General features: G+C 41.1%; 1 protein-coding gene across 1 annotated transcript in view; it reads left to right on the top strand.

Moving 5' to 3' along the window:
• Positions 1–3,607: 3,607 nt before the first annotated feature.
• Positions 3,608–25,113, top strand: part of OCA2 (OCA2 melanosomal transmembrane protein) — a 338,099-nt gene continuing 316,593 nt past the window's right edge. Inside the window, exon 1 of the mRNA XM_074983294.1 lies at positions 3,608–3,879. Coding sequence (XP_074839395.1) covers positions 3,608–3,879 — 272 coding nt within the window. The remainder of the gene's footprint in view (positions 3,880–25,113) is intronic.

Raw genomic sequence — 25,113 nt, 5'->3', positions numbered from 1 at the left:
AACTTGCAATCAAAGAGAAAACCCAGCTGTGTGTTTTGACATTCTGATGCCAAGGTGGAGCTGGAGTGACTCTGGTCATCTTTTTACATGTGAGTGGGTTCTTTTATTGTTTATTAGGTTTTCTCTGTATTGCCTGTAGGATTACCAATGGTTGCTTATAAAGAACAGAGTGGTAACTTACAACTTCCAGCACTTACAGAGTTCACAATCTCTTCCAGGAAAAGCAAAGCCGAGGTACTACCCACGTCGTCAGCCTGGTTTGCTGGGAATATCACCTTGTAAGGCACTGTGTAGGCTGGGAAGTTCCTAGTCAAGAGGGAGAGAGGAGTGGATCTCTGCTCAAGAGAGGTGACAGCTGAGGAGCTGGAATCCTGGAATAGGTACTCTTGATGGACAACAGAGGGATAATACAGGTGCAGTTGTCCTGCACCAAGACAGCTCACTTGGGACTTTGTTTTCCTTCTGCTGTTGTGTGAAGAGCTGATTTAAAGAGCTGCTAGAGGAAGCCATTTGCAGAACTCAGCAAGAAGTTTTATTAGTCCTACAAAACTCAGAAGTTACATTACGTGTTCTTGAGTTCCACATACTGTTAGGTTAGCCATTAACTAATTATATACGTGCTGCTATAGAACACTATCTATCTATCTATCCATCTATAGAGATAAACACTATATTGTTTTCTATGTCCTGATAAATGCTCTTGTATTTTGTCCCAGACCAGTTGTTGATGGTGGTGGTGTGCAAAGACAAAGCTAGATACTACATCTCAGAGCACGACTATGCAAATTTGCAACAGGAAAGTCCAACTGAGCATTATTATGGACAACTCCGTAGACCCTAGGGAGTTGATTTAGACTGGTTTAGTGTCTCAGCTAAAGCTTAATCAACTTGTTCTCTTCAAAATTATTAAGATCCAGAAAACAGCACCCTTGTTACCAAATGATGCGTGTGACTAGACTGAGCTGTATCCAATTCTTACTATATTTTCTTTGTTAGCCAGTTTTTAACTCCCAATATGAGTTTAGCTCTTGGGTTGTGGGTTATTTATTTCTCTTAATACTCATGCAAAGCTTTTGAAACTATAGTCTCTTTTCATTCCACATTCGATGTTTCTGTCCAGGCTTTCACACCATACTTATCACTGGGATGTCCAAGTGTGTTAGATAAATCTTTCAAAGAATTCTAATGTGCTTGAGTTTAATGGTTTATGTATTTGCCAGTTTGTTTTGAATTTGCAGCCTTTAGTCTTCAATATATTTCTCTGTAATGCTGCTGCTTCGCTCTTTTGTTTCCTTCTGAGCTCTAAAAAAATACATGTGAATAAATTATCCGATTAATTTAACCTTTTTTTCCTTTCAGTATTTCTCACAAACTAATCCTGATTCCTATAAAGGTGTTTACGTATTCAACAATTGTGAACAATTTTCATCATCTGAATTGTTCATGGTGTCTTCATGATTTGCTATATTTTATTGCATTGTGTTGGATAGTTACCTCCAGCATGACACATGCTGTCTTTTTGTTCTCTGATTGGATGACAGAAACGTTTAACATCAGAATACTGAATAACAAAAGAAAAATGGATGCACTGAAAATCACATTTCCGATATGAATTGTGGCTTGTACTTTTTAGGGTCTATGAATATTTTCTTGAATAAACTTGCCAATAATCAAAATCTTCTTGAACTTGATGATTTCTGTGATCCTGAGAATAACAGCAGAAAAAAATTTGCCTCATATAGTCACAAAAATATTTGTGAATTGCTTTTGTATAGTAGTATTCAATGTGGTGGTATTCAACGAACTCAGATAAATATCATCTTGTCCTAATGACTTGTTCTTGATTTTTCTCAAGTTGCTTTATCATTCACTTTTCTTAGGTCCCTATACAAACTAACTCTTGACTTTAATTCTGCCTATGAAGCTGTAAGACTGGACACCAAGATATAACTCCTCTGCAGAGTTAACTTAGAGGAATGGTGCCCAGGGGCTGGGCAGCCATACTGCAAAGCTGCTTGGGACTAACTGTGCCTTTACTGGGGCTGTGCTCTCCCATGTGCGTAGCTGGTTCTTTCCGTAGCAGTAAGCTGAGCTGTTCTACAACTCCTTCCTAGTGCATTGTGATTTGCCCTTCTGGGACTGGGGGAATCGTGAAAAGATACAAGATTGCTAACAGCAGTTGAGGGGTTTAGCCTGTGTCCTCATTGCAAAGTGGGCAAGTTACCCGCCTGAGTGAAAGGGGCACTTGGTCCCCATCCAGGCCTGGATTGAAAGCCCTACCAAATTCAGGTAAAGAGAGGTTTTGTGTGTGTTTTGGAAGGATGGGGCAATACCTGAGTGAGAGCTGGGTTAAGTCTGTGAAGTCACAGACATTGAGGGCTGAATTCTCTCCTTAGTCCTCGATCAGCTCTGCACAAAATGCGGGTTGGGTGATGGAGCCTCAGGGAGAAAGTTGTCATTTCTTGAGTTGTGGCTGGTCTGTGTCACTCCTGGGGCTGCTCTAAATTAGGTGAGCAATGTGTTCTCTGTTGAGGATTGATCTAACATTGTTCTGATCAGCTCCTTTCTTGTCCCTCCCATGACTCCTGTGCTGAAGGAAGGAGTGGCTGGAACAAGAATTGACTCTAAAACTTGCCTTCTGCTAGGAGACCTCTCAGTTGGCCAATTACTGTTAGAATTTGGCTCCTTTGTGTCAGATGAGCAACACAAAGGAGCTCGATCAGAAATGAAACTCTGGTTGTTAATTGTCCTTGAGACTCTCTGATATGCATGATCAGGGCCATGTCTACACTAGTCCAAAACTTCAAAATGGCCACGCAAATGGCCATTTTGAAGTTTACTAATGAAGTGCTGAAATACATATTCAGTGCCTCATTAGAATGCAGGCGGCTGCGGCACTTGGAAATTGACACAGCTGGCCACTGTGCGGCTCGTCCAGACGGGGCTCCTTTTCGAAAGTACCCCACCTACTTCGAAGTCCCCTTATTCCTATGAGCAGATGGGAATAAGGGGACTTCGAAGTAGGCGGGGTCCTTTCAAAAAGGAGCCCCGTCTGGACGAGCTGCGCAGTGGCAAGCCGCCTCAATTTCGAAGTGCTGCGGCCGCCCGCATGCTAATGAGGCACTGAATATCTATTTCAGTGCTTCATTAGTAAACTTTGAAATGGCCATTTGCATGGCCATTTCGAAGTTTTTGGCTAGTGTAGACATGGCCATTCTGATCATCATGGTGTCCGAGCTCAACTCTGACGCAGCAAGGAATGTAGCTCATTTTCTAAGCTAAACCATTGTAATTTGGGAGAAAATATTTTAGTTCTGTCTGGCAGGCTGTTGAGTGTATTTATTTTAAATGATGACTGTTTTTGAACCCAGAGTTTTCAGATATTTTAGTATTTCTGTTGGAGAAGAATTATAGCGCAGAGTACAGGTAAACCAGTCAAAACTGCAAGATAAATAAAATCTGTCCAATGGCATTTTAACACCTGGGTATCAGCATGCACTCTCACCCCCTGCATAACCCTGTGTGTGTGTGTGTGTGTGTGGTGTATTCGGTAAGGTCATAATAGATTGTTTTCATTCTTTTCAGGCTAGAAGTCCAGTGAAAAGGTATGTACTTGGACAGCAAAGAGGATGGAGCTGTTGCTATAAATCTAGAGATGGAACTGGCTCAGACATCCTCTCCACACCATGCTAGCTTGCATGGAAATGTGGCAGCAGAACCTATGGCCAGCAATTTCAGTGAGCTGCAGCTGTTAAAGGAGTTACATGGAATGGTGGCTGTTCAGGGCCAGCCACAAACACCTTATCAAAATGGAGCAATTGGGCAGGATTGCTGTGTTCCCCTTGGGAAAGATTTCGGCCCACTCGCCATGCAGGGGAGGTAAGAGCACGAACAAACTAAATCAGTTTCTTTTATTGAAAATTGTTTTTATTCCCTGGCAGTGTTGATAAAATATATTTTATTTAACATCTTTCTATAACGTATGGGGCGGAAAAGCTTAGTGGGAATTTATAGCAGTCGTAATTGCCTCGAGATGGCGACTGGCTCAGCAGGTTCCTGGACTAATATCAGCTCTTACAGCTGCTCTGTATTGATTTTGCTGTGTTTTCCAAATCTGAGACCTGAACTTTTTTCATCACTCTGTGTGTTTTGTGATGGGTTTCTTTAATCGACAAAGAGAAAACATCTTTATTTTGATAAACTGACACACAAATTGGCAAACTGCTTCACAAGTTTACATCAAGGCAATAAACAGCATCACTGCTGAGGCAGGCTATAGACATAGAAAGACATTAATAATGCAGATGTGAGGATAAGCAAACCATCGTACCATACATGACCACTTAGGGGCTGATTACTTGAGGTCAAGAGCACCTGCTGGATGGTCCCCACACACCTGCTGCGGCCAGTGTGGCAGTATCAGGCCTCAAATTCACACAATTCTATTTTTATGTTTAAAATGGGGACTGAAAACTATTGTCTTGCAAGTGGCTGTATAATCTTTCCACTTTCATATTTATTTTGCTGAAGAGTTTTGACTGAGAGAGGTAGCAATCTCTGAGCTTCCAAAAATCCAACCATCCTGTACCAAAATCCAACCTGAAATAAATAGAATAAGCACCCCAGTGAAAGGGGTAGAAATATTAGACATTTAACTTTGTTGACAAGAAACTTTAGTGGTTCTGAGAATTTTTGATGTCTATTTCATAGATTTAGTTATGGCTAAAAAGGATGATTGTGTTTATCTAACTTCACATTCTTCTTAACACAAGCCATAGCATTTACACGTTTCTTTGCACCTAAAACAAAATTTCATTTAGATTTTGAGCATTTTTAAAAAAAATGCTTTTAAGAATTGCAGAAAATTTCAAAACTGAAAATGTTTTGAACTGAAAAAAGTTTCATTTTGAAACTGGAAGTGAAACTTATAGACTTTGGAAGCTTTTTACGTGAATATTTCAGCAATGAAATGTTTAGATTTCACTGAAACACACACTTTTGAAAAAAATAGGTGCTCTGTGCATGATATAAAATATGTTGTGAATGTCTATACCTGGGGGAGCACTTTGTAACTCTCATATTCCTCATTTGCACCTAATTGTGATCTTGCTTATAAAGCACATTTGGAAAGGTTATGATACAGTGAAAGTCATTCTGTCTAAATATCTACATCATTAGTAATAAAATTATAAGATTGCATTGTATGGCTGTCAGTAAAACGTACTGCACTTGGAGGAATTATATAGCTTTTAGCTCCCCAGAGACAAGAGCATCAAACAACCATCAGCAGTCATTGTCCAGCCAGGGAATTGCAATTCAATGACTCACCTCCACAAGGCAACAACAAAGGAATTTCTTGAACTTGGCTGATGGCTCAGCAAATCTCACCAGAGATGGCTGGATTAGTGTTCTCCAAGCACATGGATTAGGTGTGGAACAGAACACAAGTGCTCACTGTTTGGCCTTTCTCCTGTCCTGGCCTGCACTGCAAGCAACAAAGACACTGAGAAGACTCAAGACTCTAACAGAGGAGACGGGCCAGGCTTTTCCAGGTTGAAACAGATGGACTCAGAACTGCAATATCCAGTGGAGTGAGGGGAAAAACAAACAAACAAACAAACAAAGACCTGCCTAATCTGGTTGTTGCCCAGTCTAACGGGACTGAGCATTTAGACTGCATGCTTATATTTTATTTCTTGTGGTAGCTATGACTTTTTGCCTATCACTTATAATCCTTAAAATTGGTCTTTTGTACTCAACACAATTATTTAATTATTTATCTTTAGTAGTGAGTTTGCTTGAAGTATCTGGTAAATTGCTCAACTTTACCGAGGCTGTTGTATATCTGCTTTCCATTGATGAAGTGGTGAAACAATTAATGAATTCGAGCAGTGCATAAAGACTTATTTGTGAGGTACAGTTCTGGGTGCTGGGGAGATTTGGCTAGTGCATTTCTGTGTGTGATTTTAACTGGATGTGGGAGCTTTTATGCAATCTAGTTTGGTATGGGACTTCACAGGCTATTGCTCTGAGTGGTAATAGCAACTGGAAGGCTTTGCTGCTTATCACTAGAAAAGTCTTGTGAGACACAGCCCAGGCTGGAGACTTAGGGGGTCACAGCAATCTCACAGTGCCTGGCTGCACCCTGGAGATCCCATCACATACAATTTTACCTGAAAACTGATTTTTTTCCTATTCTGTCTGCTGTTTGTTATTTAGACCTTCATATGGTTGCAGGGAAGACCTAGAGTTAGGGAGCGCAGTGGATCATAATTTTTCTGTTCAGTCCACATGCATTTTTAAATTAAAATACTGCAAAATAGCCTTCTGAGGGAAATGTGGAAATCTTTAACAATTTAAAAGAATTGCAAGAATATTTATTAATAAAAATAAACTTGCGCTCATCTTATATTCTTCTTTTGAGTACTTAAGGGATTGCTCAGATCCCCAGAGGCTTGGGAATAAAGTCAAATAATGTAAAAGCTCCTTCATTTTGAGTGCAGCAGGAAATATTATTGGGCTGATGGAAGTCAAGGTGAATTTTTTCAGAAACATGACAGTAAAGTGGAGAGTGAGAAAATGTGTTGGGGTGTCTGGGGGAGCCAAAGATTGTTCCTTTTGACAGTCTTGTATGTATCAGTATTGAACAGTCACTGCTGGTAAATACAGTGCTGACATGCAGTAACCGCACAGTTGATACACATGAGGTTGAAAACAACATAATATAGACATTAAAATGAAAAAGACTGAATTAGATCATTGACTTCACCTTTCTCAGATAATCTAGGCCTTTTCTCCACCCAACACAATTTCAGATTTCTACATGTAAATGATTTTGACAAAATAATTATATCTTGCAGCATTTTAAATTCCCACTTATTTTTTATTATGCATTTTATCCAGTCTTCTGCTAGCAAAAATCTGCATTGAACAAATGATTCTTTCAGGTAAAATATTTGCAATAATAGGACACTCAGGTCTGGGTCTTGCAGTCATTTACACTTGTGCTTAACTTTCCTCTTCTGAATAGTTCCGTTGAAATCATTGGGACTACTCCTCATAGTAAAACTACAACAGGTGATTAAATCTTTGCAGGGTCATGGCCCCAAATGATATGTCCATGCAATTTCGCAGTAATAAAAATTTCACTTCTAATGTTGTTATGATGCTTACAGAAGAAGAGTACAGCTGATTAAAAAAGTGAGGAAACAAACATACAAAAACAGTCCTCGTCACAGGAAAGCATCCATTAATTTGACCTGTGTGTGTAATTTTTTAATGTATCTATTTAAGTTAAATTGGTTAATTATCTTTCAAGCATAATCTCAGTGTCTAATTGCTCCAATGTATGCTGAAGGAAGCTGTTTCAATGAAGCTTTTTAGAAGGATTTAGACTTTATTTCTGTCAATAAAATGAACATTAGGAAATTGGCCAATTTGATTTTTGGGAAGTGCATGTGAACGAACCCTTCTTTGCATTTCTCCTTTGTTGCTGTGGTGTTCAGAGGCACTGACTTCCTAGTGTGCCGTGGAGGTGCTCTCCTTAGCTCTAAACCCATTCCACCCATTCTCCAAGTGCCCCACTCTGGCCCTGCCTCTGCCCATCCCATTCTGCCCTCTCCCCTGAGAAAACCCTGCACTTTCTCCTCCCCCAGCTGCCTCTTGTTGAATGTCCCATTCTAGAGGGTGGGTGGTGCTGAACAGTGGACTGGAAGCACTTGGGAAGGGTGGAGGAGGTAATGGAGGGGCTTCTGGAGGGTGCTCATCACCCACTATTATTTTTTTGTGAGTGCTCCAGGTTTGCAGTTGCTGCCTGCACTGGTGTGTCCATACCACAGAAAGTGTTTTGTCTCTAGTTCAGGTACTTCAGGCTCACGCTTGTTCAAAGGTTTGAGGCCAGGTGTTAAGTCTTCATTAGATTTGTCCCTATAGTCTGATCTTCCATTTTACCTCATGAATTCTCTGACTTCAGCTTTTATTATGATGTCCCATCTGGCTCTGTTGCTTCCCTCTTCCTCACCCTAACCTCGTTTGACCTACAGTCCTGGATCAACCATCATCAAGGTGAGTCCTTGGACATTGCCTTTCCTATGCTTTCCTCCCATACGCATCTCTCATTCAATATGTTCTCCTTTCTAATCATCACCTTATTTCAGTCACTATATACCCAAAGCTGCACAACTGGATCTTTTAGAACTCCAATTTATCAACTTCTTTTACCTTTTGTTTTGTAGCTCTCTACACCCTCCTTTCCTTTCTTCTCTTTGCTATTGTAGGTGATAACTTCATGTCCTCTCTTTCCTTCCCCTTAACCCCTTAATTCCTCTCTCTTGCCTCTTTACCCATATCCCCAGTTATGGGTCTTTCTTCTGCTTCCTGTGTTGCTTAGCATTTCTTGAGAAATTCCACTGCCCACAGTTTTCTTCTGTTCCGTCCTCCATTAAGGTTGAGAAACAAAGGGAGGGAGAACAGAGGTTTTTTTGCCTACCAAGTCTTCATTGTTATAATCAGCTCGTGTGATACATACACATCTGCCTCTGTGACATGGAGGACTTGGATGTATTGGCATCAGCTCCCTTCCATGTTGATAGGAGCAAGGAACTGTCATTGGTATTGATGCCTCCGTTAGTATGTGTGGGCTGTTTTTGTTTCCATTTTGTTAGTGGAATCTAGCATGGCAACTTCCCTTAATACCCCTCTTCAGAGTTTGGCACTATAGTCTCTTCTGGGAAAAGCTAAATCTTGGTTCCTGAAACCGTGCTCTCAGTTTTGCTGCTACTAGTAATGGAGCTCAGAATCCAGGCCAGGGATCCCCACTAAAGTGGCAGCAGCTGTGTTACATCTATTTCTGGACAAAAGTGATATAGAAAGATCTGGGGCCTGGTGCTCAAGTGGTATTTGTCAGGCCTACTGACTTCAGTGAGTTACACTGATTTACAGAAGCTGAGGTTCTATCCCATGATACTACATAAGAACCAGTTTGTTTCTTCTAGTAACAAAATGGGAAACCTGTTCTCATCTAGCTCATTTAACTTACCCTTCAACCGAATATCCTGCCTAGAAACAATCTCCCTTTCTGAGCCTTGTGTTTTGAAATAACTCATCATCCACAAACAAGCATAAAAATAGGACTTGATTATGCATTTCTAATTCTGTTGCAATTTGTTCCATTTCCCTTTTTCTCCACTTGCCTAATTCCCCCAAAGTCACGATGACTGTGGTAAAAAGTGGTCACCTTTGAAAGGGCAACATGTTCCATCCGTAACATCTACAATTTTACAGATTTTTTTTAATTAGTTATATAAAACACTCTGGCTACGTCTACACTAGCCCAAAACTTCGAAATGACCATGCAAATGGCCATTTCAAAGTTTACTAATGAAGGGCTGAAATACATATTCAGCGCCTCATTAGCATGCTGGCAGCTGCGGCACTTGAAAATTGCTGCGACTTGCTGCCGCGCAGCTCGTCCAGATGGGGCTTCTTTTTGAAAGGACCCCGGCACCTTTGAAATTCCTTTATTCGTATCTGCTGTTAGGAATAAGGGGATTTCGAAGTTGCCAAGGTCCTTTCGAAAAGGAGCCCTGTCTGGATGAGCAGTGCGGTGGTTGCCGGCATGATAATGAGGTGCTGAATATGTATTTCAGTGCTTTATTAGTAAACTTCGAAATGACCATTTACATGACCATTTCGAAGTTTTGGGGTAGTGTAGACACAGCCTTCATCTTGTAAATGAACTACTAATTGGAAGGGCTAGCAGGAAATCCTCATTATGGCAGTTTCATAATTTTGCACTTCTGAGCTTCATATATATTACTTTGAAACATCTGGGCTACATCTACGCTACAGAGATTTTTCGAAAGAAGCCCTTGGAGAGGATCTCTTCTGAAAGAGCTTCTTGTAAAAGAGCATGTCCACGCACAGAAAAGGAGATCAAAAGAGTGATCTACTCTTTTGAAGGAAAACATCTATGCAGCCCCTACTCTTTTGAAGGAATGGTCCAGGGATTGAAAAATCAGATGCTCTTTCGAAAAAAAGGGCCAGCAGAGCGTGTACACATGTTTTCTTTCTAAAGAAGCTTTCAAGAGAAGGCGCTCTTTCTGAAATGGAAGTGGAAGAGTGATTTCGAAGGGATTGCCACATTCTTTCAATTTACTTTTGAAAGAAAACTTTTTGCGTGTAAACACTCTGCAGGATCTTCCAAAATAGCCCCTGCTTTTGAAAAATATTTTGAAAGAACTTGCTAGTGTAGACGCAGCCGTGGTATTTTCCACTTTTAGAAACAACATACTGGACTTCATTAAACTGAACAGAAGTTTGATCTAACATAATATTTCTTAGGTTCTTAAGAGCTGTGGGTCATCACATTGAAATATTTATCAACACATATTTTCGTTATAAAATGCAGATCTGTTGAAATTTAAATGTATTGGAAATGCATGACTCTGCGTTTGATATACTCTACTAATATTAATTAATATGTTAAAAGCTTTGTTGTTTTCATTGTTTGAATTCCACTAAAGCTGTAGAAATGATTATTTTGCTAGACTTCTGCCTTCACATATATTCAGGCACATATCCTATTAAAGTCAAGCATCTATCTGAGGTTAGAATTTAGCCTTCAGTGTTATTACATTACAACAAATAAATGAAGTAAAGTCTATGGTCCAGGTTTGTTGATTTATATACTCTTATGGCTTTGTACTGGTTCAGTGAGGTTAAACAGCCATAAATCCATTTTATCAAGTGGTTTTGGAACTGCTGTTCAGGCTGACAGTTATGGATAGCATTACAGCCATGACTACTTCCTTTTCTGGCATCACTGCTGAGCACAAAATCTCACCTTTAGCCATAAGAAGAGGCATCTCAATAACGTGAATGGAAAAATAAACAGTGTGGTACAGTCTGCCTTCACAGGGAAAGGGCTAAAGACGTGCTGTTTTTGTACATGAAAGCTGAAATTCTCCTTTATGTTTTTAACTTTCAGGTAGAAGAGGAAGCTAACAGCTCTGAGCTTATTATGCACCAAAAACCAAATCTGAATTAATCAAAAGACATGGCCTGATTGACACTAGGCATATATGATCTCTTAGAGATGTCAGTTAGACCTGAGTCTAAAAAGCTCAGGGCGTAGTGGAGCTGGGAATATGAAAGAGAAAGACAAAGAAACCGAGTACCAACCATTTCTTTACACTTTGAGCCCCTTTTGCCTGCTTTGGATGTAATGGAGGCTGAACCTCCCTTTGGCTGTCCTGGTAATTGCATCATCTGTTTTTTTTAAAGACTAGTAAATAGCTAGCCATTTTTAGGAGAAATCCCACATTTCTGAAGGGGCCATTCTGATCTGTCATGTCCACGGCCTATGTATTAGAACAGAAACCAAAACAGTTGAAATGGTTTATTTAGAAACTATTAATCCATTCAGTGAAGGCCTAGGAATTGCAGAAGCCTTCAGAAATCTGGTGTGTATGTACGGTGAAGAGTAATGAAGTTTGATTTCATGGGGGAGGCCTCCTAGGTGCTACTGAAATACAAAGAATTAGCAGTAACTTTAAAAGTTTTAAGTGAAATTCAAAAGGATAATTTAATTTAACTCAGTTTATTTTGGGCTTATTAAATGTTCTTTTAAGCATTTTCTATAAATATGGATGTATACAAAATTATGAAGATTGTTTTCATACGCAAAAGCTACAATAATCTGTTGGAATAAATATACATGTTGTGTTGGTTATGTAACTAATACTGGCTAATACTTTTGTGCTTTACTTCCTGTTTTAAAACACCATGCACGTAACCCTTGTCCAATAGAGCCCAAGCCTGAACATGTTGCAAAAACCTTTCTTTTGATAAAGCTTTGGAAGAGGTGTGAGTATATGTGCCCAGAAAGTGGGCTCAAAACATATTTTCTGTTGTTTTCCCTCACTGGCTGGGTGAGAGCTATGTTGTTATTTTTTTTTTGCATATGATTCATTGTATGATGGTGTGTAGTCATTACTATATGACTGGACGTCTATTCAGTTGCCTAAACTGTAAGAGCACCTAGAACTTTTAGTATTGGCATAATTTACTGCCTACATCCATAGATAAATATATGCTATGTATTGGAGTTACAAAACTTGAAAACCTAGAAGTGTTTCTAAAGGCTTCTTGAAACAGGGTTGTAGATTTGTTGAGTGAAGCTGATCCCCAAACCTGGGCTTGTTTGTGTCTTTTGCATCAAATTTTCATGACTGTTGTGACTTACATCATTATTTCCTCTTCCTGATATAGTAGTACATTCGTAAGGCTCCCAATAGCCAATGTGCAAAGAGGTGTGGAAGATGAGCCCTATCCTGACCAGCGCCTAATTAAGGCTAGATGCAGCATGTGGGAGTAACAGTCAAAAGGAATGGTGTAAGAGCAATGAAGGAAGCAAAAATAAACACACACAGGCCAAAAAAATAACATAAATATCAGAAGTTTCTATTGCCTATCTCCTCAGCTGTTATGAGTTTCCTGCCAGCATCACAGTAGAATTCTACCTTGAGGAGGTATTTGAAGAGTGCAGGAAAATGGCTTTATGGATTAACTCAGGGACAGCCTATGATCTTTTGGGTTCATTTGTATTAGAGCCGAGGGAACAGCAAGCAATTTATATGATTATTTTAGCACCTTTATATGTTAAACATTTTTCTAAAAACCAATCTCAATTTTTATAAATGTCTTAGGTAAAATCATTTGATGAATTATTTATGCAAACATTTTTCATTTGCTCTGAGTATTTATTCTGCTTATGCTCACGTTATTGCTTCTGTTCCTTGACTTGCGAACGTAAACCCATAATGACTTTTAAAGACATACACGTAGACACTCAAATACTATGAGAGAATGCATGGTTTAATGATATAGACTAGCACGGCTCCCTCTCTGTTACCTTTCAACATGCAAGACACTACATTTAGCCATTTGGAATGGAGATCCATGGTCTAATGAGGTATTTATGCAAATAAAATTTCACTAGTGTCAAAGTTTGTGCATCATGAATGAGGGACCACAAATACTGTGAAAGAGAGGTTAGTGGCTTTTATTCAAATTGATATTAACACGTTCTTTTCTTCACTGTCCAGCTTTAGTTTGAATCCAAAATTCAAAGCAAAGGATCAAAAATGAAAGATTATTTTACATGAACTCCTGAGAAATGGTACAAAATGTCAGAGTTTTGTATGCTGCTGCTGTTTTCTGAACTGTTGTTAATGTAGTTGTTTTGAGGTCTTCTTAGTTAAGCCTCTAAGGCCAATTGTGGAAGGATGCCAGTGACATATGAGCATCAATCTTTGGGATATGACAGCTGTTTCATCATGTAAACCTCTTTTTAAATATAGGAGGCTTTTAATGTTGACAACTTTTTTTACATTATAAGGTCAAAGAGTAAAGCCGGCTGTGTAATCAGACTTAAAAAAAAGAAATAAATTGTATGTAGGTGATTACAGCTGAGAAGGCATTTCTTGGATTTATATTAGCCAGTTTAACTTAATAGATTTCAAGGCCAGAAGGGACAATAGTGATCATGCCGTCGGACCTCCTGTCTAACACAGGCCATAGAACTTCACCAGAATAATTTCTAGAGCAAGTCTTCTAGAAAAACATCCAATCTCAATTTAAAAATGGCCTGTGACAGAGAATCCACCATGATTCTTAGTAAGTTGGTCCAGTGGTTAATTGCCTTCACTCTTAAAAATGTATGTTGTATTTTCAGTCTGAATTCATCTAGCTTCAGCTTCCAGCCCCTGGATCTTATTAGACCTTTGACTGCTAGATGGAAGACCCCATTATCAAATATTTGCACTCCCCAAGTAGACAATTATAAACTCTGATCAAGTCATCCCTTAATCTCCTCTTTGTTAAGTGAAATAGATTGAGCTCATTGAGTCTATCACCACACGGTATGTTTTTAATTCTTTAATCATTGTGACTCTTCTCTTAGCCCTCTCCAATTTATCAGCTTCTCTCTTGCATCCTGGGCATTGGAACTGAACATAGTATTTCAGAAGCTGTTGCAACACTGCCACATGCAGGTAAAATAACCTCTTTGCTTTTACTCAAGAGCCCCCGGTTTATGCATCCAACGGATGAATTAGTCATTTTGGACACAAAGATGCACTGGCAGCTGTTGCATCTCTTCATGATTCCCAAATCTTTTTCAGAGTCTCTGAAATAGGATAATGTCCCCCATCCTCGCTGTAGGGCCTACTTTCTTTATTCCTAGATCTATATTGTTTGCATCTACCCAGTTTACTGAACAATCCAGATTGCTCTGTATCAGTGTCCTGACCTGTCCTCTTCATTATTTATCACTCTTCCAGTGTGCCATCTTCAATTTTTTTCAGTGAATTATTTGATATTTCCTCACAGATCATTGATAAAAATATTAACTAGTGTAAGGTCAAGAAATGACCCCTGCAGGATTCCACTAGAAACATTCGCACTCAGTGATGCTTATCTGCTTACAGTTACATTTTGAGGCCCATTGGTTAGCCAGTTTTTAATCTGTTTTATTTATGCTATGTTAGTCTTGTTTCATTTTTGGTTTGTCATCCAAGTGTCTGTATTGTGATATCAAATCAAATGACTTACAGAAGTCTAAGTAGGTTGCATCAATAAACCATTACTTTATCAGCCAAACTTGATGTAATTTTGTAAAAAAACAAGTTAGTTTGACAGGATCTGTTTTCCATAAACTCAGGTCATTGACATTTATTACTTAATTTTGTCCCATATCAGTTGTTTCACTATTTGTTCTGGAATTGATGTCAAACTGAGAGGCCTATAATTACTTGGCTTGTCCTGTTTAACTGGTGGAACAACATTAGTTTTCTTCCAGTCTTTTGGAACTTTCCTAGTCTTCCAAAACTTACTGAGAATCAACATTAATGTCCAAACTTCATTACATCCAGATTCCTTAAAATCATCATCATCATCATCATCATCATCATCAATAACCGTGGGCTCAGTTCCCATTGGTGTGTGAAGCCTCTCTTACTATTTTCTTCCATCTTTGTCTGTCTAGTGTGGAGTGGCTTGGTGTCTGTAGATTAGCTCCACACCAATCTACTATATCATCTACCCATTCTCTGTGGGGTCTGCCTCTCCTATTTGAACCATCTAGTATGCCGAATACCAAGGTCTTGATTTTTCGTTCATCGTTCATTCTGCAAATATGCCCAAATACTTGTAGCTTCTGTTTTGTAACCTTCTGAAGCAGGCTCTCTTTCGGCTGTATCTTTCTATATAATTCCTCATTGGTGACCTTCTGCATCCATCCTATTCTCAGAATCTTTTTATAACAACTCCTTTTGAATGCCAATATTCTTCTTTTTGAATCTTTTGTTATCCCCCATGTGTCTCACATCTGTACAACATGCTGCTGAATACATACATTTTCAAGACACTCAGCTTCGTTCCTAAGCTAATTGCTTTGCTTTCCAGATCTTATCCAGCGCCTTCTAAGTCGCTCTTGCTTTCGCTATTCTAGTCGCTATTTCCTTCTTACAGTCTAGATTGTATGTTATGTTGCTCCCCAGATATGTGAACTTGTCTACATTTTCTAGTTCAATACCATCTACACTGATCTTCCTTCCTATCTCCTTATCTCCAAATACCATTGTTTTTGTTTTATTGATGCTCATAATCAGTCTGTACCACTTCCCTCCTTCATCTAGCAGTTGCACTGTTTTCACTAGCTTCTACTCATCTTCCTCAAAGATAACTATATCATTCATGAACCTCAAGTTGTTAATTCTTTTCCTGTGCACAGATATCCCTTCTACCTCTTCCTTGATCTTGTCCATTGCTCTCTCCAGATGTGCGATGAAGATGCTTGGTGATATTGGATCTCCTTTTCTCGTACCTCTACTTGTTTTAAACCAATTTCCCAAATCCCCGCATGTTGTCACCACTGCCTCTGCATTATCACTGATATCCTTCAACAACCGTATCAGTTTTCTATCCACTCTGTATGACTCCACCACCACCAAAGTCACTTTCTGATCTGTCCTGTCAAATGCCTTTTGAAAATTGACGAAGAAAATGTATATGTTCTTGTTCTTTCGTCAAGTACTCTCTGCTATCAGTCTTAGTGCCAATATCTGCTGTATGGTACTTCTATCTTTTCTGACCCCTGCTTGCTCATCTGCTCTATGTTCTTCTATTTGCGATCTTACTCGCAGTCAGTATCATCATCAGCACCTTACCTAGATGACTCGTAAGGGCAATCGTTCTGCAGTTCTTGCACTCCAATGTACATCCTTTCTTGTGTATTGTCACTAGCACAGATCTTGTCCATTTGTAAGGCACCTTCCCTTCTTTCCACGCTATATTACATAGTCAGTGTATTTCCTGAATCATGCTTTCTCTGCCATATTTAATCATCTCTCCCATGATCTTATCATTTCCAGGGCTCTTGTTGTTCTTTAATTGTTTCACTGCTTTTTCTACTTCCTTCTTCGAAATTTCAGTCTCGCTCTTGATGCTTGGTGGAGATATCTCTTTCAGTTCTTCAATCAGTGTCTCGGAGACACTCAGGTCCAACTGCACTTTGTATAGATCAGTGCAATATCTCGTCCATTGCAGCACAATCTTCTTCCTGTTCACGAGCACTTATTCATTCTCATCTTTGATCACCATCTGCTTTGGTTGCCATTTCCTATTAATATTCCTAATTTTCTTATGCAGCTCCCTGGTCTTACATTTGCCGTAATACCTCTCTATGGCTGTGTCTACACGTGCACGCTACTTCGAAGTAGCGGCACTAACTTCGAAATAGCACCCGTCGCGGCTACACACGTCGGGCGCTATTTTGAAGTTAACTTCGACGTTAGGCAGCGAGACGTCGAAGTCGCTAACCTCATGAGGGGATCGGAATAGCGCCCTACTTCGACGTTCAACGTCGAAGTAGGGACCGTGTAGACGATCTGCGTCCCGCAACGTCGAAATTGTGGGGTCCTCCATGGCAGCCATCAGCTGGGGGGTTGAGAGACGCTGTCTCTTCAGCCCGTGCGGGGCTCTATGGTCACCATGTGCAGCAGCCTTTAGCCCAGGGCTTCTGGCTGCTGCTGCTGCAGCGGGGGATTCATGCTGCATGCACAGGGTCTGCAACTCGTTGTCGGCTCTGTGGATCTTGTGCTGTTTAGTGCAAGTGTGTCTGGGAGGGGCCCTTTAAGGGAGCGGCTGGCTGTTGAGTCCGCCCTGTGACCCTGTCTGCAGCTGTGCCTGGCACCCTTATTTCGATGTGTGCTACTGTGGCATGTAGACATTCCCTCGCAGTGCCTATTTCGATGTGGTGCTGCGCAACGTCGATGTTGAACATCGACGTTGCCAGCCCTGGAGGACGTGTAGACGTTATTTATCAAAATAGCCTATTTCGATGTCGCCACATCGAAATAGGCTACTTCGATGTAGGCTTCACGTGTAGACGTAGCCTATATCTTCACATTGCTCCTCTAACCGTTTCTCCTTATCCTTTCTGGCTGCTTTCCTTACCTCATTGCATTTCACCCTATATTGCTGTTCTGCCATCTCAGAAACATCCCTTCTGATCTTCAACGCTCTCTGCTCTTGAACCAACTTCAGAGTCTCCTGGGTAATCCACTTCTTATTGATCTTTTCTTCTTCAGGAACAGTCTGCTCAATTGCCTCTTCTATAATGGTGGCTATCCCTGGGACTCTCTTATCTAGGTCTTTCTCTGAGGTGATATTCGTAATCTCTTCGAGCGCTGCTCTGTATGCATTCCCTGTTTCTTCCTCACACAGCCTCGCCACATTGCTTCTTTTCTTAAACCGTGTCTTACACTTTCTTTTGAGCTTTGTCTTAATGTTTGCGATCACTAGACTGTGGTCTGAGTCTATATCCACACCTTGGAAAGTTCAGCACTGCTGTACTGGTGTTATCCATCTTCTTCTTATCAAAATCATACCTATCATGTTCTTGGACTTCCCTCATTCAGTCGCCATATCCATTTCCTACAGTCCTTTTGTTGGAATCTCATGTTGCAGATCACCATCTCATGCTCTGTAGCAAACTCTATTAGTTTCTCACCTCGTTCGTTTCTTTCTCCATATCCAAACCTTCCCATGACTCTATCCCAACTTTTGTTATCTGTTCCAACCTTTCATTCCAATCTCCTCCGATGCTCAACACATCTTTTTTTGGTATCTCCTCCACCATCTTTGTCAAGTCTTTATAGAATAGTCCAATCTCTTCCTCTGTACTGTTCAACGTGGGTGTATACACCTGAATGACTGAGATGTTGAATGGTTTTGCTTCGAATCTCACTACCATCATTCTTGCACTCACGGGTTTGTATCCTAGTAATGTTCTTCCAGCTGTTTTGCTAAGAAGGAATCCGACTCCTGCGTCATGCTTTATTTTGTTTCCTGACCAAGTGACTTCATAACCGCATATCTCTCCTGATGCCATCCAGTGCATCTCTGCCAGTCCAAGTCTATCGCTCTGGTATCTCTCCATTTCCTTCCGAAGCAACTCTAATTTTCCAGTTGCCCACAGTGTTTGGACGTTCCATGTTCCAATGGATAGCATATGTGTCAGCTGTAATTTACTTTTGGTAGCCAACTTATCAATCCAACCCCAAGTGCTCGATTGGTGTCGCGGACCTTGTTTATTCAGGCGACGTCTGAGCCAGGATCTTTTAACATTTAGTTGTACTGGCATCAGATTTCATTCATATTGTTGTTTGACGGTCAGCGCATCAACACTCATCTGACCAACCCTCCTTCTTCATCCAGGCTTGGGACTGGCATGGAGCTCATAGAAGCTTCATGGTGGAGTTTTAAAAATCTTGGATGCAGGTTATCTGGAACTGCTGGTTTAAAATATGTCTGACTTTCATAGATGCTCATTCATGTACCCTGGGATACCAGTGGAATGGGAAGAGTGTGGTTATAAGATCTGACTCGTCTACTTCTCTCTAAAGATGCAACAAAAATATTTGTTAAGTGTTTCTGCCTTTTCTGCACTAATATTAGAAATTCTTTTTGTTCCTTATATACCTAAGAAACTCCTTTTATTGTTCTTAGCTTTGCTGGCCATACATTTCTCCTTGTTTCCCTTTGCTTCTTTTATTCGTGTTCTACAATTTATAGCTTCTGATTTGTATTCATTGATATTAACTTCACCTTTCTTCCATTTTGTATACATTCCTTCACTTCCTCTATACATTAGGTTGACTTTTTTTTAGCCACTGTGATTGACTTCCAAGATGGTGAGTTTCTGGCATCTGGTAAAATGTTATTTACAGGATGAGGGAATCCAGCATAGGACATACACAGCCCTTACTGACCAAAGAGAACAGAGTGGGTGTGAGGAGAAGTTACAGGGAGCTGAGGGGACAGGGCTGATACCTGTGTAAATCTACTAATGAAAATCCCCTGATGTGATGTGGGGAAGGTGTGCAATATCAGCCTGGATGGCTTGGTGCACAGAAGGTTGTGGAGTCATTCCAATGTGGATTCTTCTGACCTTGGTGAACTTACCCAACATTACAGCCTATTAACTGAGCAGGTATGTTGCAGAGAGGATTTGTCTTCAAGTTTCTGTCATATCTGAAGTGCAAGCATGGAAATTAGTGATGGAAAAGTGTAGTTAGAGCTGCTAGGATTTTGCACTTACTTTGCACAAACATAAATAACCGCACTGTGCAAGGCAATGGAAAATCAGGCCGTTTTGGCACCTCAGTGGTGAAAGTACGCCTGTAATTTGTTTTGGCTCCTCCAAATCTGGTTTTCTGATTAAATTCTCTGCTATGGCTGGCTATTCAGGTAGAAATGGTTTCCAGGAGAGCTTTTTGTAATTTGCTCTGTAGCAAGAGGGCTGTGAACTCACGGTGAACTCTTTCTGATATGGCGCTCACCACAGCCGTTCACTGCCAGGTTGGATTATTATAATGCACTCGATGCTTGAAGACCATCTGGAGATGGTAGCTAGTGCAGAAGGCAGCTGTCTATTTATTGAGTTGCATTTCCCACAAGTAGCACAGTATGTCTATGGTCGGCTATGTGCCCTACCTATAATTTGATTTCCCCAGTGTTTAAAACTAGTGTGACATTGATGATGTACTCTGTTGACAACATATGCTCCTGTAGAATCTAAGCTTACCCAGTTGTGACCCAAGATTCCATTGTACTAGAAAAAAAAATCGTCCCCAACTCAGAGAATTTACAATCTAAGTCAAGGACATCAGATAGCTGCAGCCAAGGAGAATGGCAGTACATAGAAATGTGACTAAATTAGCCAACATAATAACAGTGGTCTCACTCTGTACTCCAGTGGCCATAGTACAGAAACAGCCCTTACCAAGAAGCACCTTCCTTATAATTGACTATTTGCTGCTGAATCTCTGTAGAATAAAATGGCCCATAAGGGTAAGTCTGCACTGCAGCTGGGTGGTGAAGTTCCAGTCTCAGTAGATGTATGAGTATTAGCTCTGCTTGAGCTAGCTCACTGAACTATTAGCGTAGCTGAGATGGCATGGGCAGTGGCTTACTTATGTACGTTGGATCTACATACAGTTGTATTCAGGCAGCTGCTCCATGCCACCATAATGCTGCCAATGCCACAATGATCTTTTTAGCATGGTAAACTGAGGCTGTGTCTACACTATGAGATAAAATCAAATTTAAAGGAGTTAGCTTGACATTAAACCATCACTGTCTTCACTGTAAATGTCATTAGCTCGATTTAGTCTGCCCTAATATTAGTAACAAAATGTTGATATTAACGGACGGGTACAGCATCAATATTGAGCTTAATAGTGCGGGGAGGGATAGCTCAGTGGTCTGACCATTTGCCTGCTAAACCCAGGGTTGTGAGGTCAGTCCTTGAGGAGGCTATTTAGGGATTGGGCAAATAGATGCCAGGGATGGTGCTTGGTCCTACCAAGAGGGCAGGGGGCTGGACTAGACTAGATGACCTCCCTTCCAGTTCTAGGAGATGTTTCTCCATTATAAAAAAATATATTGAATAAAGGCTAGTGTGGAAGTGTCTTTCATTTGAATTTATTAACCTCCTCAAGTGTCCCATATGCATCCCACAAAGCTACATGCTGCACCTGTCTCCCAGCTCCCTGCTACCTGCAGGAGCTGGGAAACTGACCAGGGCTGCTGTGCTGTCAGTTTCCCAGCTCCTGCAGCTTGGGGAAACCAGGAAATTGACCAGGGCCACTGCACCTGGCTCCCAGCTCATCACTACTAGCAGGAGTCGGAAAACTGACTAGGGCTACTGTTCTGTCAGTTTCCCAGGTCCCCCAAGCTTCAGGGACCAGAGAAACTGACAGTGCTGCTGCACCTGGCTCCAGGCTCAGAAAACGGGGTTGAGGGAACTGTGGGATAGATTCCCACAATGCACTGCTGCAATAATTGATGTGTGGTGATTTCTTTGCCCAAGCAACATGTCAAATTTGTTGGGAGCTGGTGGGAAGTGAGGATTCTCAAAACTGAATTTTAAAAAAATGGCATTATAAAATTGATTTTTAGTTAACTTGAATGTATCTTGTAGTGTAGATGTAGCCCGAGTAAAACTACTATGTTATATCTACCTGAACTGGGAATTACATCTCCCAGTTCCAATGTAGACATAAGCATGCTGAAAAAAATGTTCCTGTTAGGTGTTTCAGTGGCTGGCCCTTTATATTTTCCAGACACACGCATCCACAACCCTGAATTGGCCAATTTATAACTCCTGCTGCCTGCTATCTCTCCTTCTCCTCCAGTAATTTATTGTCATGAATTACTGTTGTATTTTCTCCTCCCTTTTTCCTTTCTCATTCTTGAGGAGATGATACGTTTGTAGCATTGCAGACTGAACAGAAAGACAATATGCTAGTCAAGGTGGGGAGATCAGCAGTGCTTGGACTAGGGATTTTGCAGGTGGCTCGGTGTGTAGAGAAATCACTAAAAAAGAGAAGTGACGGGTTAGCTGTGAACTTGCTGTGATGGGGAAGGAGTAGAGGAACAAGATGAAAATTAGATTAGAGGAGTGAGTAAGTGGGTGCACAAGGGTGTTGCTGAGAGGAGCTGAGAAGGGAGCTGACTGGGGGGACCTGGAAGGGAACACTAGACTTTAATCTTGGGCTATGTTATTTCCGAGGTGGCATGAAGGTGGTGATTGCAGCTGGTGTTATTGTAGCATAATGTAGTGTTGATTTAGGTGAGAGCATAGGTGTAAAAGAGGAGATTGCCCAGGATCAAATATAGGGAACTGCCTGTAATCTGGGACGTGGGGCAGAGGAGGATGGAACCTTGAAAACTGAGTGAGCACCGAAAAGTTAGAGTAAGAGATCAACAGGGTGGAAGGATGAGCACGAGCCCCAGCATTTGTCTAGAAAAAATCTTCAGGAAACTATGAGAGAAGTTGCAGTTAGGTGGATGGAAATGGTTCTGAAGTGGATCCAGGAGTGAATTAGAGGAAAGCGAGCTAATTGTAAACAGCCTTCTCAATGGCTCTGCTCCCCAGCCAGCATAACACCACTGAAACTGCAAGAGGCTGGAGAGCAAGAGGCCAGAACCATTAGAAGTGAGTACCCATCCTTAAAAGTAGATTGTAGGAACTGATGGTCTACTGTGCCCCAGTGGAGGCATTCTGCACCGTGCCTCATTGACTCCTTTATGCTTTTTGGTAGATTGTTTTTCCAAATCACAACTGAAATGAAGAGCGGGTTATGAACAGCTCTGGGGAAGTTCACTTTTCTGAAAACTGGCAGCTATGTGTATGTACAGAAAGATGTCGTTCATATTTTCCCTTTTTAACATGCACTGTTATAAGCAGACATTCTAGAGGACAGTTCTCTCGAAAGAGGCCGCTGTTCCAACGTGCAATCACTGAACACTAAATACGTCCTCTCTTGGGATTAGTAAAACATCAGATCTTGCTGCAAATGGGTGACATTAGGTGCATTAAAAATCATTCTGTAGGTAGTAAGTTTCTTAGCATAACAAAAATGCTCAGAAATAAATACATTTTTAAGGACTGATGAGAATGTAGCCCATATTAAATTGAACATAGCAGCTAAAACAGGTGCAAATGAAGAAAATTAGTGGAAATATCTTTGTTTAAAAAAACAAGGTCACTGAGAAGTGTGATTATTTTTTTCTGTTTTTAACACTGTTACACCTAAAGATCTCAAGTGATTTATTCCCTGAAATGCAGCTAAATCTGCGAAATGACTAACAAAATGCTGAGGGCCTATGTGCAACTGAATGGTTCTCTGTATGGCCAGTACCAATCGGCCTGTCCGGGCAACTTGGAATCAACTGTGCAGATATGTCAATGGCAGCCACGTGGAACTGGATCCGCAATAGGCCATGAATCAACGAGTGTGTGAGCAGAAGCCAGTTTTGTCAGAATCAGAAGTAGGGGTGGATGGGGCCATATTTCTTTAGTTTGGCATGTGCTATGTTATTGCTCAGATCTTCTTTGCTCTCGATTTAAGATGAAATGTCATATTTTAAACAATAATTCCCAATAGGTCCATGCTTTGGCTTTTTATTGATTGGTACCAACTAGCTCTTCTTCCCAAGAGTGAAATAAAGAGGGTTATTGCTAATATAAGCAGTTTCATAGATATGGTAACTGGAAGTTTTGAGATGTGGTAAAAGAAACTGACCTGTCTGGTTTTGATGTGATTCACAAGCAGCTGGGAGAGGCTGATGGTTTCACTAGTGGTTAGTGAGCTATTCCATCTCCCTCCCCGATTAGTAAGAATAGAAAACAGGGCCCATCTGGCATACCATCCATAGGCTACGTCTACACGTGCACCCAACTTCGAAATAGCTTATTTCGATGTTGCGACATCGAAATAGGCTATTTCGATGAATAACGTCTACACGTCCTCCAGGGCTGGCAACGTCGATGTTCAACTTCGACGTTGCTCAGCCCAACATCGAAATAGGCACAGCGAGGGAACGTCTACACGCCAAAGTAGCACACATCGAAATAAGGGAGCCAGGCACAGCTGCAGACAGGGTCACGGGGCGGACTCAACAGCAAGTCGCTCCCTTAAAGGGCCCCTCCCAGACACACTTTCATTAAACAGTGCAAGATACACAGAGCCAACAACTAGTTGCAGACCCTGTATATGCAGCACGGACCCCCAGCTGCAGCAGCAGCAGCCAGAAGCCCGGGCTAAGGGCTGCTGCCCACGGTGACCACAGAGCCCCGCAAGGGCTGGAGAGAGAGTATCTCTCAACCCCCCAGCTGACGGCCGCCATGGAGGACCCCGCTATTTCGATGTTGCGGGACGCGGATCGTCTACACGTCCCTACTTCGATGTTGAACGTCGAAGTAGGGCGCTATTCCCATCCCCTCATGGGGTTAGCGACTTCGACGTCTCGCCGCCTAACGTCGATTTCAACTTCGAAATAGCGCCCAACACGTGTAGACGTGACGGGCGCTATTTCGAAGTTACTGCCGCTACTTCGAAGTAGCGTGCACGTGTAGACGCAGCCATAATGTCATTGGTTTCTGGGATCAAGCTTTTGTGATGTTTTTGCATGGAAATCTTTATGTAACACATCCATACTGACAATTTGGCTGAATTTGTGCGCGTAGTGAAGCATTACATTTGCCTTTGGAGTAAGAACTGCTATGCAGTAGATAAGCCTACTGCAGGATATGTAAGCCAGAATTAACATTCTTGCCTGCATAATGTAAATCAGTGTTTTACAGCTACTGCTCTGCCCACTATTGTACCTTTACATAATGTGATTTTTTCTCTGCTACTTTTTTTAAAACAGAAGCAGCCTCAGATATACCTGACTTTAATCTCTAGGGCAGAGTGATAGGAGCAACTCTACCTGTTCAGTCATGCCAGTGATATGTGAGCTTCAATCCTCTCTGGGGCCTACCAACAGCTGTTTCACCATGTAAACCTCTTAGAGTGAAAAGCATGAACCTGATTTTAATGAATAGGCTTGATACAATGAATGGAAAATGCAAGGGAAAAGTGAAAACAGAACAATTTCTGTTACCTGGCAAATGGTTTTCAAATGCAGCATATGTAAGGTGGGCTTCAGTGGCACAGAAAATATACAATTTTACTTGCATGTGAAAGTCCAGAGTATGGT

The sequence above is a fragment of the Carettochelys insculpta genome, chromosome 1 (genome assembly GCF_033958435.1).
Source record: "Carettochelys insculpta isolate YL-2023 chromosome 1, ASM3395843v1, whole genome shotgun sequence".
Taxonomy (NCBI): Eukaryota; Metazoa; Chordata; order Testudines; family Carettochelyidae; genus Carettochelys; species Carettochelys insculpta.
Note: the sequence above shows the minus strand (reverse complement) of the source record. Positions and strands in the feature narration are given on the sequence as shown.